The sequence below is a fragment of the Heterodontus francisci genome, chromosome 6, assembly GCF_036365525.1.
Source record: "Heterodontus francisci isolate sHetFra1 chromosome 6, sHetFra1.hap1, whole genome shotgun sequence".
In the NCBI taxonomy this organism is placed as follows: Eukaryota; Metazoa; Chordata; class Chondrichthyes; order Heterodontiformes; family Heterodontidae; genus Heterodontus; species Heterodontus francisci.
In genome coordinates, this window is record NC_090376.1 from 38,208,559 (window position 1) to 38,223,577 (window position 15,019).

Sequence of the window (15,019 nt, forward strand, 5' to 3'; positions counted from 1 at the left end):
TCCATTCCCCATTCTTTCCTCATATCCATGCAATTGTTTTCTCCTTCAAGTAATTATGCAATTCCCTTTTGAAGCCTACTAGTGAATCTGTATCCACCACCTCAAGAGCTGTACATTCCAAATCTTAACCACTCATTGCATAAAAAGAGTTTCTCTTCATGTTGTCTTTGGTTCTTTGTTCATCACCTTAAATCTGTGTCATCTGCTTATTGACTCTTCAGCCATTGGAAACAGTTTTTCTTTATTTTCTCTACCTAAACCTTTCATGATTTAAACACCTCTGTCAGATCTACTTTTAGTCTTTTCTGCTCTAAGGAGAACAACCCCAGTTCTCCAGTCTATCTACGTAATTGTAATCTCTCATTCCTGGAACCATTATAGTAAATCTCTTCTGCACTCGCTCCAAAGCCTTCAAACCCTTCCTAAAGTGTGGTGTCCAGCATTGGACACAATACACCAGCTGGGGCCTAATTCAATGTTTTATAAAGATTTAACACGTTCTCTGTTCCATTGCAAAAATATCTCCTTTTTTTGTCTTGTCTTGAGATATTTTTGAAGGAGAGACTAAGCACTAGAGACAAAAGACTTGGTCTCTAAAGGAATCTGGTTGCATGTCTTGCATGAATTGTTGATTTCTGGCACATTATTGTTGTTTGCATTTTAGGGGTGATTTTTTTATAGATACATAAATATTTTGATGTCTCAGTTCCTGTAACATATGTTTTCTCCCCATTCCTTTCTTACATGCCTGCTATCTCCTTAATCCCAGTTATTTATTGTCTTTTGTCGAGCATATTTAGAGTCAGCCTGTTGCACATTTAAGCTTAATTTACATAAAACCTACACTGCTGTACCAATCAAAATATTGTAGTGGTGAGAAAGGTAAACATGTGCCTGAGCAGGAATGAATGAATTTGCACCAGCTGCACTCTGCTTCTATGATAAGTACAAAGTGGAGATAAGCAGCATCCCACAATGTAACTGATAATACTGGCAATGATTCAATCCCAATGGAACAGCAGTGAAAATTCGCCTGGATTTTTTGCAAAGGGCTCTTCCAGTTTTCCAAATCAAAATATTCTACAGACTATTTTCACTTCCATGTATATGGAATTGGAGTCTTGTAATAAAAGTGGAGTATGTATGCCTCATTGGGGAATATTTACTCAACTCTTGGCAAAGTCTGGAACTTACAGCTCCAAAAACTCAGTTGTCAGGCTGCTGTGTTGTAAACTTGTGATGACGCATTTCATTCATACCAGCAGAGTTTAGGAAATTTTTTCAATTTGAAAAATGGAGTGGTAAGTGTTATTGATGATTTAATTTATGGCATCAAATCATGGATCATTTTTTAAAAATCTGTTGGAGGTTGACCTCCAAGACTAGACAAAAAGACGAAACTTATGTTGAAATGACCTTCGTGAGAGCTCTTTGAAATAATGAAAAATACTCTCATGGTGCAACTACAGTCAAATATATCAACAGTGAAAGGTAAAACCAATATGTAAAGAAGTAGTTTGGAGTCAGAGAATATTATGCTATTCAAAACTTGAATAAATATTAATTGTGTTTTTATTTGAATTGGGTAAAACGATTTAGTTACATTTTGAAAATATTTTTTACTAGATTAATGTGAGATAATTAGACTGTGATCTAAATAGAAATGAGGTAGACTTTATTTGCCAGGACAAAAAAAATGCGTTGAAAGTGTGTGTACCGTTATAGTAGTGATGGAGCAGCTCTCAGACACAGATGCGGGGAGTCAGTGAGTACATCTGTTGCTGGGACAGGCGAGCTTGTGCTGCAGAGGAGGAGAGCCCCCTCCCAGCAGCTACTGTAATCGCGCGTCAGTGGGAAAGTCAAAGCTCGGCACATCTGGTACCGTACTGACTGGGAGGAGGGAGCACGGGGTCCTGCCAAGGGGACACTGGCCAGCCCTCCTTGCTTTCCGACAGGCAGTCAGCAAAGCAAAGCTCACAACCAGCATTGAGTTAGCCATGCTACAAACCATCAGCAGCTCTGTATCGGTGCAGATCGCAACCAACCTTCACCTCAGGGTCCATCGGCGTATTGAGAGACAGGAATCCAGGGAGTGAGGAGTTGGAAAGTTTGGAGGGGGTGTTGGGTGGGTGGAGGAAATTCCATGGAGCAGCTGCTGGTTTGGGATCAAGAGCGTTAAATCTTGGGATAAAGGGATGGCCCATCGGAAATCAGCGAGGCACCAACTGAGGAGGTCTTTCAGCGAGCATCTGAAGGACTCCACCGCCAAAGCTTGGGATTTATTGTGGAAAAATGTCAGGGAGCGCCGGCTGGCAGGTCAGTTCCCTAAACCCGGATTGCACCCTCCTGTCAACTTTATTTTTGAAAATCTGGATGGAGGGAGGGAAGGGGGAATCATCATTATTTATATAACTTGTCGCATCTTCCAGGTTTGTAAATGAATCCTTTCATCCTCCAGTCAGGTTTCGCTGCTGGAGGTCGCGAAAGGGGTAACTTAAAGGATGAAACGATAATGTTAGGAAGTTTGAATGGTTGCAGCATTCAATGTACAAACACTCGTCAGCTCCCCTGGCTGTTACATTCCTGGAAACGAGAATGCAATCGATTATTTTACGCAACAAGTTTGCCAAATGTGCACCATAACATGCTTGGAATAGACAATAAATGCCTGACCGATTCGGGGGGGGGGGGTTTTGCTGATATTTTGGCCCTACTGTCATGATTGACATTTCTTTTCCTAACGGTAGAATTGGATTTGTATTGAAAGGTTGTTTGAGACTCGGTTCCCTGGTAAACTGGCCTCCAGCTGTGAATCAACACTCACAATGTCCTGTGCTTTAAACAGCAATGCCAGACAGCACTGTCTCTTGGTGCTCGGCCTTTCACAAGGAGGATGTGTAAACACAGCTCCTCCGTGTTCAGGATGTTTTTTCACCCCCCCCCCCCCCCCAAACTTGAAGATTTTGTTCCCAAGATTACTGTTTCAGACTTTGACACGAAAATAGAACAATTAGCAGCAGCTAGACAATGTGACAGTGACTCAGCTGGTATGTCTTGGTGGAACTGCTTATGCATGCTGCAGTCTGAGGCCAGATGCTTATTTCAATATCATCTCATTACTGGTTTGTGCAAAGCAAATGCTAGGATGACATCCAGTGTAAATCCATTGATTTTAACAGCCAGTTGTCAACTAAGCCAATGTAGATTGTGTTGTGAAGGACTTCAGAGCTGGACTGGGCTGCTTGCCATTAGTGTCTAGTCATCTTATTGTGAAGTCTTCACTGGGTCAGATCACACTGGATAATCTAAAAGTGACTTTGGGCCAGCAATTGTTTGCTTTTTTGATGGGGAAGTTATTTATTTACAAAAAAAACTCCCACGGACCATGAGAATTTTCTGTAACTGCAGTGTTTCCCAGGCACATGTTCAACCAGTTAATTATAGCCTTTCAAAAAACGATCACCTGACTTATTATTTCTTTATATATAGGTTTCATTTTTATCTAGCTTACTTATTTGTATGCAAGTATTTTTTTTTATCTTGCTGTTATTTTGGAAAGAGAAAACATTGCATCAGTTTTGTCCCAACAGGTGTAAATTCCCAAGCTTCCCCAGGTGCTCATTAAAGTATGTGCAGTGAGTAGTTGAGCCGTGGAGACCAGGAAGCTTTGATCCTTGAGTTTACTGATGTCAGCCAGGGCAGGAGCAACAGGGATACTTCAATTTCATTCACATTCCCACACCAGTCAGTGGAGCTCTGCTCATGTACTGAAGCATTCCTGCACAATCTCTACTTTCCCTAGAATTGAAGCAACAACAATTAGCATTTACATAGTGCTGTTAATGTAGTAAGACATCACAGGAGTGTTATCAGACAAAATTTGACAATGAGCCACATAAAGAGGTATTAGGACAGGTGACCCACAGCTTGGTCAATGAGGTAGGTTTTAAGGAGCATCTTAAAGGAGGAGAAAGAGGTAGAGAGGCCAAGAGTTTTAGGGAGGGAATTCTAGAGCTTAGGGTCAAGAAACTGAAGGCATGGCCACCAATGACTGGAGTGAAGGAAATCAGGGATGCTCAAGAGATCAGAATTGGGGGAACACAGAGATCTCAGTGGGTTGTTGGGCTGAAGGAAGTTGCAGAGATAGAGAGAAGTGAGGATTTGAACACAAGGATGAGAATTTTAAATCAGAGGTGGTGCTGGACCAGGAGCCAATGTAGGTCAATGAGCACAGGGGTGCTGGATGAACAGACTTGATGCCAGAGCAGTGCATAGTCATCAGTATAACTAGTTTCAGCAAATTCCTATTGCTATGAAGCAAGCTCCAATGGCAAGCCAGTGCCCACAGTATAAAGGGCAATGAACTCTGTTTAAAGATTCTATTCAAAACAAAATTTCTTATATTCATGGATTGTAATGATATTGGGAATTGCTTCTTCCCTCACCCAGCACACACACAAAAAAGCAAGGCAGACAAGTTCTGTGGTGTCACAAGTAACTCTCTACGAGACTGTCAGTGTCGGAACATATTTTACAAAGAGAAAGTAATGTGCAAGAAAGTTTTGGGGTGTGTGTGTGTATTTAATGAATCTTAAGAGGTGTGGGAACAGCTGTGTGTAGCAACAAAAATGAAATGCTCATCTTTAAGAAGTTAAATGTTTATTTTCCCTTATTCCAAATTACAATTACACCATCTAATGGGAGCAATTAGCTGCCACAGTTATCATTCAAGCATGGATTGAATGATGCAAATCTTTTAAATAGCAAACATGTTTATTTTAGGTCAGTATATGAGCAGTATCAGCAACAATAATCAGAACGGGGTAGCATTCAAATAACATGTAAAGTACAGATTTCAGGCATTTAATGTTTCCTACATTTTAAAAATAAGTAACAAATTTAGTTTGACAAAAACAAAGGAGTCCTTGGGACTTAAAATGTGAACGAGTTAATTAGCCCAATTTCCTACTCCCTTGAGCATAAGCACAAAAGTGGATCACAAGGCTTGATAACTTGTAAAAAAGTGATTTGAGGATGACAAACAAAAACTAATGTGAAAACTGGCCTCTTTCCCACCTAAGAGCTGCCATATTATTAACATGTGTAGGGTGCTCCTCAAGTAAGTCACCATTCATAACTAATAAAATAATCTGTGTATTTTCCAAACAATTCTCTTTTATTTCTTCTCAAACTTTAAATAAATGTGATTTGGGTCACCCCTTGATGGCAAAAGGTAGGCTGGCACAAAACTGTATAGATCCGAATGTCCCAGATTTAATTGCCACTCCTTGGCAAATTAATTGATCTGTCTAATCATGATCAGACACTGCATTTGGCCTCAGCATCCTTGGGCTAGGGAGGGGGAAAGAAATCATGAGAACATACGTATTAAAGGAAAATTTGGCACAATTGATGCCGCTACCTGTTGAAAATGAATTGGTTATGAAGTAGAAGAACTCAAGGTGAAAACATCACCAGGCCTGAATGGCATGAACTCCACTGTGGAAAACCTCTTATAATCCATTACTCAACATAAAATTAGTAAACATGCATTAATTAAGGAATTGTTAAAGGCAAGTCATGTTGTACAAATTTAACTGAGTGTTTTTGAAGAGATGAGCATTTGGAAAGTTAGGCAGAATGCAGTAGATGGAGTGTCTTTGATTGTCAGAAGTTATTTGATAAGGTGTCTCACAAGAGGCTTGTTAGGAAAATCCAGGTGTACTGTATAGGAGAAAATGTACAAAATTAGCTGACAGACAAGAAACAAAGAGTTAAGGTAAATGGGTGTTGCTTGGACAGGAGATGGCTGCTCAGTGTAATATGCCTTAGAGGTCAGTGCTACGTTCACTTTTGTTCTAGGTATATAGATAATTTTGAGTTGCGTGTTGTGAATACAATCTTGAAATGTGTCAATGACACAAAAGTGGAAGGGTTGGCAAAAAGTGAAGGTACTGTAAAAAAAAAATTCAGAAAGACATCAACTGATCAGCTTAATGTGCAGCAAGGTGCCAGATGCAATCCAATATGGATAAGTGAGAAATAAAAACAAGGAATGAGAGTATACTTGAAGAATGTGGCTTAACAAAGAGATACCTAGGAGTTCAAATACATAATTCCCTAAAGATGCAAGTTCAGGTAGATAAAGCCAGAAAAAAAAATAACATTTTGGGACATGGTGTGCAAGACTGAAGAAGTAATGATGAATTTATACAAAACATTGGTTAGGCTTCAGTTGGAATAGTTTGTATTGTTTTGGACATCCCTTTATAGGAAGGACATTAAAGCCATAAAGGAGATAACGTACACATCCAGGATGATGCTAGAGTTGAGAAACTAAAGATATGAGGAGAAGACTTGAGATGCAGGGATAATTTTCACTGCAAGAGAGAAGGCTAAGAGCAGATTTAATAGTTTTTAAAATTATGAAGTGTTTTGATAGAGTGAATAGGAAAAGACTATTTTCTCTGGTTGGGGAATCAGTGACAAGAGGTCATCAAGTTAAAATTATCCCTAAGAAAATTAGAAGAGAGATTTCTTTACACAGAGAGCATGGAGTGCTTTGCCACAGGAAATTGGCTGATGTAGATCATTGCTTTTAAGGAAAATTTGGATAAATATTTGAAGCAGAGAAAGATACAAGGCTTCAGAGAGAGCACAGATCAGTTTTGAAATGCTCTAGCAAAGAGGTAGCACCAACACGATGGACATGAATAACAAAATAAAGAACCTGTGTTTATATGGGGCTTTTCTCCTTATGTTGCTTGGTGTCAAATTTTGGTTGATAATGCTCCTGTGAAGCACCTTGGGACGTTTAACTACATGTGAAGCACCTTGGGATGTTTAACTACATTTCAGGCACTATATAAATACAAGTTGTTGTTGTTGCTGTTGCTGTTCATGTCTTTAGGACATCTCAAAGTGTCTCACAGCTAATTAATTACTTTTGATGTGCAGTCCCTTGTTGTCTGGGTAAACACAGTTGATCATTTTCACATAGCAAGGTTCTACAGGATGGATAAACGTTGGCCAGGCCATTTGGCTCATCAAACCCATGCCTTCTACACTTCACTCACATTGTTCCCTTTGTGAACTTCACTCCATGTCTTGAAGCTCTTGAGGGAAAGTCTTGCATAAATACATATGAATTAATGAAATAAGCTCCAGAATTTTAAATCCTGGATTTCTTCCCCTCACAGACAGCTTCCCAGCCCCAATTCAAGGACAATTAGGGACGGGCAATAAATGCTGGCCTTGCCACTGATGCCCACATCCCATGACCAAATTTTTAAAAAGCAGCCTAGGAGAACTCCCATGAAGTACTTGATCATCTCATCCTTTGGATGAGAAGTTAAACCAAGATCTCATCTGCCCTCTCAGCTGGGCATAAGAGATGCCATGACACTATTTGAAGAAGAACTTCCCAGAGTTCTTCCCAGAGTCCTGGCCAATGTTTGCCCCTCTACCATCATCACTAAAACAGATTATCTAGTCATTATCACATTGCTGTTTGTGGGACCTTATTATGTGCAAATTGGCTGTCATGTTTCCTACATTACAACTGTAACTACACTTCAAAAGTACTCTTAGAAGACTTCTTACCTAAGTCTATAATCACCAATACACTGCCAACTAAATAACTAGTATGATTCTGCTGTAGCTATTTTGCAGGAACATAAATTTTTGACCATTTAGATGTCTCCTCTGACTTTCCGAAACCTGGAAAAGAGAATCTTCTTTAGTTGGCTTTATTTTATTTTCCAGTATCTTTAATGACAGACAACAGCTGAATTTTACACTTGGCCAACTCTTGTTTGTTACGATAAATCTATCTATAATATATTAAAAATATTACATAGAATCCACAGTTTCGAAACCGTGGCCAATACCAGTGTTTATACTCCAAGTGATCATTCTCCCATTTTAATGACCTGTTCCCTCCCTGCTCACATATCTCTTTATTCATTTCTCCCTCACGTATGCATTGAGCTTCCTCTTAAATGCACTAGTGCTATCTCGTTCAACCACTCCATGTGGCAGTGAGTTCTCACCGTGCTCTGTGTAAACAAATTCCTCGTAAATTCCATATTTGATCGTTTTATGGCAATCTTATATTAATGTCCTCTTGTTCTAGAGTCGCCTACAAGCGGAAACAGTTTCTCCCCATCACTCTGTCAAACCCCTCCAAGTCTGCTGTTAATTTTCTCTTTTCCAAATAAAAGACCCCCAACCTGCTCAATTTTTCCTGATAGTTGCATCTTCTCAATTCAGACAGCATCAAGGTAAATTTTTCTGCACTTTCTTCAGTGATTCAATATCCTTTCTATAAATATGGAGATGAGAACTGCACACAGTTTTCCAAGAACATTCCAACTAAAGATCTATATAAATTTAACATTACCTACCTGTTTTTGTATTCTATCCCTCTAGAAATGGACCCTAGCACTTTTCACTCTTTATGGCTAATAACCTGTAGTGATTTACTTATCTGTATTCCTAGATTTCTTTGCTTTACTACCCCATTTAGTTGCTGATCTTCCAAGGTGCAAGTGGCCAACTTATTCCTCTTAAAATGAACCACCTCACACTTAACTATATTGAGTTTCATTTGCCTTCCTGTATTATGGTGTGGTCAAAGAAAGTAAAAATCGGAAGTGATATAAAACGGGCTGTCTATCTTACGCTATTGCAGATATTCAAAATCTGCCTCACTGTGCAATATAATCGGAGAAAGACTAGATGAGTAATAACATAATAGAGCCACCAACCATGTACTGACAACCGCTAACAGTATAGAAGCTGTACCTTTGTAGGATGGCTGCTCTGGTTTAATCCAGAGACTGCAAGTGTTTCACTCACCTGCTGTACAAACAGGCCCCACACACACCCACTATTTCTGTAAACTGTAGTGTCAAATAATTAGTCATGGCTTGAAGAAATTCAGGCTGTTAATCGTGTCTTTAAGTTCATCAGTAGGGGTTAGAATTTCATTACTGTGCTGCTGAACACACTTCTATCCCTTATGAACAGAGCTAGTCATCGGAAACAATGAGACAAGCCACCAGACTCTCTCAAAATTGCAGGAATAGTGGAGGTTATGAGATATTTTGTGTCTGTCAAGGGGGATGGAGACAACGCAATCTGTGAATATTTCAAATATGAAAAATTACATTCTCACTCCACGCTCCAGTTTTAGACAGCACTAAAAAGCTGCTGAGTTGCACCAAATTTGTACATAAAGGCTCCATGAACATTTTGAAAATCAGGTACAGTTTCTAATGCCTGTACTTTCATAAAATGCAACAGAAAAATAAGAAGCTGTAAGGAGACACTGCCATTTTGCAGGCTGCTCAAGGTAAAACTGACCTTGCTGAGAATTTAGGGAGACAGTTACCATCAATGGCTCACAGCTGCTAACAACAGGTGAAAACAAATGGCTACAAAAATAACATTTGTTTGATATCAGAAAGGTGGTGAGCTCCCTTGTTGTACACAATGGTACGGAATTTGTGGTTGTAATGATGGCCAAACTGTCAGTGCTTGCTGTTATTACAACTGTGAAACTGACAGCAACTTCCGGTGTCTGCACTTACGCAGTTAATCACGGAAATCCAGATGCTGCTGTCATTGATTCTTAGTGCTGTTGAAGTTCCACACAGATGGAAATTTTCTGAAATCACTTGAATTGAATGATAGTACAATGCTTATGTTACTAAACTTGTAATCCGGAGGCCTGGACTAATGATCCAGAGACATGAGTTCAAACCCCACCAATGTAACAAAGTGAAAAATTGCCCAGATATGTACTATCTGCAAGAGGCAGGACAAATCTAATCCATCCAATTACCACCTCATCAGTCCAATCTCAATCATCAGCAAAGTGATGGAAGGTGTCATCAACAGTGCTGTGAAGCGACACTTAGTCACCAATAACCTGCTCACCGATGCTCAGTTTGGATTCCGCAAGGACCACTCAGCTCCTGACCTCATTACAGCCATGGTGCAAACATGGATAAAGAAGCTGAAGTCCAGAGATGAGGTGAGAGTGCCTGCCCAAGCCATCAAGGTAGCATTTGACTGAGTGTGTAATCAAGGAGCCTCTGTGAAATTGAAGTCAGTGAAAATCAAGGGGAACATTCTCCATTGGCTGGAGTCATACCTAGCACAAAGGAAGATGGTTGCAGTTGTTGGAAGCCAATCATCTCAAACGTGGGACATTGCTGTTCCTCAGGGCAGTGTCCTAAGCCCAATCATCTTCATTAATGATCTTCCCTCCAGCATAAGGTCAAAAGTGGGGATGTTTGCTGATGATTGCAAGGTGTTTAATTCCATTCACAACTCCTCAGATAATGTAGCATGCAGCAAGACCTGGACAATATCCAGGCTTGGGCAGATAAGTGACATGCAACATTTGCGCCATATTAAGGCCAAGCAATGACAACTTCGAATGAGAGCGTCTAAGCACCTTTCCTTGACATTCATTGGCATTACCATTGCCAAATCCTCCACTATCAATATCCTGGAGCTCACCATTGACCAGAAACTTAACTGGGCCAGCCATATGAATACTGTGGCTACAAGAGCACATCAGAGGCTGGGAATTCAGCAATGAGCAACTCACCTCCTGCCTCCACAAAGTCTGTCCTGCATCTATAAGGCTGAAGTCAGGAGCGTGGTGGAATACTCTGCAGTTGCATGGTTGAGTGCAGATCTAACAACATTCATGCAACTCAGTAACATCCAGGCCAAAGCAGTCACTTGATTGGCATCCCATCCACCACATTAAACATTCATTCCCTCCATCACCGGTGCACCATGTGTACCGTCTACACAATGCACTGCAGCAACACGCCAAGGCTTCTTTGACAGCACTTCCCAAAAACATGACCTCTACTGCCTAGGGCAGCAGGCATGTGACAACGTCACCAACTGCAAGTTGCCCTCTAAATCACACACCATTCTGACTTGGAAATATATCGCTGTTCCTTGATCGTGGCTAGGTCAAAATCCTAGAACTCCCTACGTAACAGCATTGTGGGAGTGCCTTCACCACACAGACTGCAGAGGTTCAAAAATAAGGCTCACTACCACCTTCTGTAGGACAATTAGGAATGAGCAATACATGCTTGCCAGTGACACCCACATCTGATTAACTAAAAAAAATTGGCATGCTCTTCCACTCTTACACTATTAGTCTCACTACAAGAGCCCTAGTAAAAGTTACGCCTTGTATCTGGGTTTTTAACAGCATACTAAGTTCATAACTACTGCAGAACAACCTCTCTGGCCTTGACACTACAAAGCTAGTTGGGAATGTAAACTATGAGGAGGACACAAAGAGGCTGCAAAGTGATATAGTTGGGTTAAGTTAATGGTCAACAAGGTGTCAGATGTATAATGTGGGGAAGTGTGGGAGAATCACTTTGCAAATTAATAATAGAAAATTATAATATTTTTAAAAGGTGTGAAACTTTTAAATATTGATGTTCAGAGAGATTTGGGTGTGTACTTGTATAAGGAGCCCAAAAAGTTAACATTCAGGTGCAGCAATCAATTAGGAAGGCAAATGGAATGTTGGCCTTTATTGCAAGGGGATTGGAATGGCATAACAGATACACCTGTATAGGGCTTCAGTGAGACCACACCTGGAGTACTGTGTGCAGGTTTAGTCTCCATCTCTAAGGAAAGATATACTTGCCTTGGAATGAAGGTTCACTGGATAGGTTCCGGGGATGAGAGGGTTGTCCTATGATGAGAGGCTGAGTAATTTGGGCTTGTACTCTATGGAGTTTAGTTGAATGAGAGGTGATCTCATTGAAACATACAAAATTCTGAAGGGTCTTGACAGGGGAGACACTGAGAGGTTGCTTCCCCAGGCTGGGAGATCTAGAACATGGGGACACAGCCTCAGGATAAGGGGTTGATCATTTATGACAGATAAGGAGAAATTTCTTCACTCAAAGGGTTGTGGATCTTTGGAATTCTCTACCTCAGAGGGTAGTGGATGCTCCATCATTGAATATCTTTAAGGCTGAGATAGATTTTGTCATGCAGGCCCCCACCTGCCAAGAATGAGACATTAATTTCTCTACATGAACATTAAAACTTAAAATTGTTACTAGGGAAAAAAGGGCCTATCACAAGGAATTGCCAGGCCCCTCACTGGAAAGACCTTTTTTTGCATACTAGCAGACAGTGTTGAAACAAAGGAACCAGTTCCTGCTTTCCCAAGACACAGAAGACGTGGCCAGACCAGTTTAGTCACATGACTAACTGGCTGTTGGAGTTTTTTGAATTTGAACTTGCCACAGAGTTTTTAAAACTCAGAAAGCTGTTTGCACTTGGACTGAAAATACCTCTCTCCTGTCTGCTCTCATCTCACTCTCACCAGTTTCGGAAACCATCGAAGACACATGAACCCCAAGAGAGAGAAGTCTCCTACAGTGAACAAGGTTTAAGAAAAATACTGGGCCCCAACAAAAAGCAAGATTACCTACAAGGAAGGACTCTGCAGCAAGCTCAAAGCACAGTAAAAAACCGTCTTCAGAGATTGCCTCAAACTTCTCCACTTTTTTCTTCTGCTCTTTTCTGTCTCTATTTGCATGTGTGTATCGCATATGCATGCTAGCGTGGGGTGCAGCGTGTATCCGTAGGCGTTAATTTAATTAGAATTCAAGTTTAAGTTTTTAATAAATTTCACTTTTCTTCTTTAAACCTAAGAAAACCTGGTTGTGCTGGTTTCTTTGCCTTATAATTGGAAAGTGGTGAACAAGGATTCACCAAGGGGTAGCTCAAAACATGGTGTGTTGAAAAATGAAAACCTGTTACAATAAGATCAGGTGAAGGCTGAGAAAGACCCCTAGACACCTTTCTCACTTGGTCGTAACAATTTTGAACTCTCAGGGAATCAAGGGATATGGGGTCTGGCAAGAAAGTAAAGTTAAGGCAGAAAAGCAGCCATGATCATATTGAATAGTGGAGCAGGCTCGAGGAACCGTATGGACTCCTCCTGCTCCTATTTCTTATGTTCTTATGAAACACTAATTGCAAATTTGTGGAATGTCGAATCTCTCAAAAATGATTTTAAAAAGTCCACAGAGTTTTAAAATAATTTTTTTATCAAGTTTGTTTATATTTCAGCTTCAACCTGATGTCTTTATTTCGCTGTCTGTGAAATGTTTAAAAGGTGAAGGATAATCAGTGGTTTTTACTTCTTGGTTTGCTGTCTGCGAGAGTTCTTCAATGTGATTCACTACTTAGCCCACTTGATGACATTACTGTTGCTGGAAGCCAGAGATCCACTGGAGCTGATGCCGGAACCAAAGTAACGTCGGGAAAAGGACGCCCATGGCACAGAGATTCCTAGATCTTTGTGGGCAGCTTTTTTTTTTAAGGTCATCAGCGGGCGCTGTCACTTTGCGGCTGACTGAAATCTGGGCCATGGAAACACAATATACTTCTGAAGTGACTGTAGCCTTCAGGTTCAGACAACAAGCCAATCAGCACACCAGCTAGCCTTTTCACTCTTTCAGGACCTATTTCAAGTTTTCATAAATGCGCTTCTGTTTAATCAAAAACCGCACAATTGTGCACAATAATTGGACAATGAAGTTATTATCTGCAAAAGCTGAATGTTTTGAAGCTGTTTACTTACTAGAGTTGTCCTCAATCCAATGAGTACTGATCTGAATGAACCTTTCTGCATTGAATAGATAGGACCTGTCTTCTATTGTATAAAATCCCTCTCAAAAGTTGTAGACTTTTAATGCTGAATATTATTACAAGAGTCATTGAAATGTGCATAACTGCTTTCCTTCGTTAACAGCCTTCAGCAAAGCAAGATACAGTTCGAGTTTTTGTTTGGTGAGTGTGGTGCAGCTGCAGCCCTTAAAGAGTTTGTGTAAATATAACATTATAAGATGTGGGGCAGTCTGGTGAAAGGGATCATGTTGAGCTACTGTGTTACATTTAATAGGCTAAAAGGCTGCACATGCTGACAAAACATGGCTTGGGATCTTGTTTAATATACAGCTGTTCAAAAGCATGTCAAAATGTTAACTCATATAATATGACTCCTTTACTGATATTATGATGTAAACATAAGCCAAGCTCCAGCTGTTGAAGGGCATCAGTTATTGGAGATGCCATTCTTTGTGTATGACTATCATGGTGATAATTTTAACCATTTTCCCCTTTTCCTCATTATTCTTATTTTAGAATTAACTCACCAATGGCCTTCCTGTTCAGTTCACCCCCACCCCTAACTATTTCTTGGACTTTGCTGGTGCCTCTGCAACATGACTGAAGAGCCCTCACCAAAGTCATGAATGACATCCTCTATGATAACCATAGTGCATTATTCCTTCTCCTTGTTCGCAATCATTTTGCAGTCATAGGCTGGAGTTTTATCATATAAAAACAGGAGTCCTCTGAGGCGGCTGAGGTGTAAAATGGCGGGTGATGACATTGGGACGGGTCCCTAACGTCATGACGCCTAAATGCCATTTTGCACTGGTCGGATGGCAGGTGAGATCGAGGTGCCACTCGCCGTCCGCTTAGTGACAGTTAAAGGTCAATTGAGATAATAAACCACTTGACAAACATTTTGCGTTGGCTGTCAAATTTTACGAGTCGAAGGAGGTGTCAGGAACCCAGCAGCTTTAAAAGAGCGGCAGGCAGTGTCTCTTTAGGAACTTCGGAACATAGGAGCAGGAGTAGGCTGTTCAGCCCATCGAGCCTGCTCCGCCATTCAGTACGATGATGGCTGATCATCCACTTTAATGCCTTTTTCCCACGCTATGCTCATATCCCTTCTTGCTTCTATAAATATGTGAAGAGAAAAAGATTAGTGAAGACAAATGTAGGTCCCTTACAATCAGAAACGGGGGAAATTATAATGGGGAACAAAGAAATGGCAGAACAATTAAACACGTACTTTGGTTCTGTCTTCACAAAGGAGGACACAAATAACCTCCCAGAAATGTTAGGGAACCAAGGGTCTAATGAGAGGGAGGAACTG

General features: G+C 40.5%; 1 protein-coding gene across 7 annotated transcripts in view; it reads left to right on the plus strand.

Moving 5' to 3' along the window:
- The window catches only part of stard13b (StAR related lipid transfer domain containing 13b), a 617,921-nt gene that overhangs the window by 371,773 nt on the left and 231,129 nt on the right, over positions 1-15,019 (plus strand). The window contains exon 1 of one of the 7 annotated variants that reach the window (XM_068033494.1): positions 1,902-2,316. The exons of 5 other annotated variants lie outside the window; for them this stretch is intronic. In XM_068033494.1, the coding sequence (XP_067889595.1) occupies positions 2,196-2,316 (121 nt within the window). In that variant the 5' untranslated portion in view covers positions 1,902-2,195. Of the gene's footprint in view, positions 1-1,901; positions 2,317-15,019 lie in introns of those variants that run through there. One more of the 7 variants, XM_068033495.1, reaches the window with a different exon arrangement.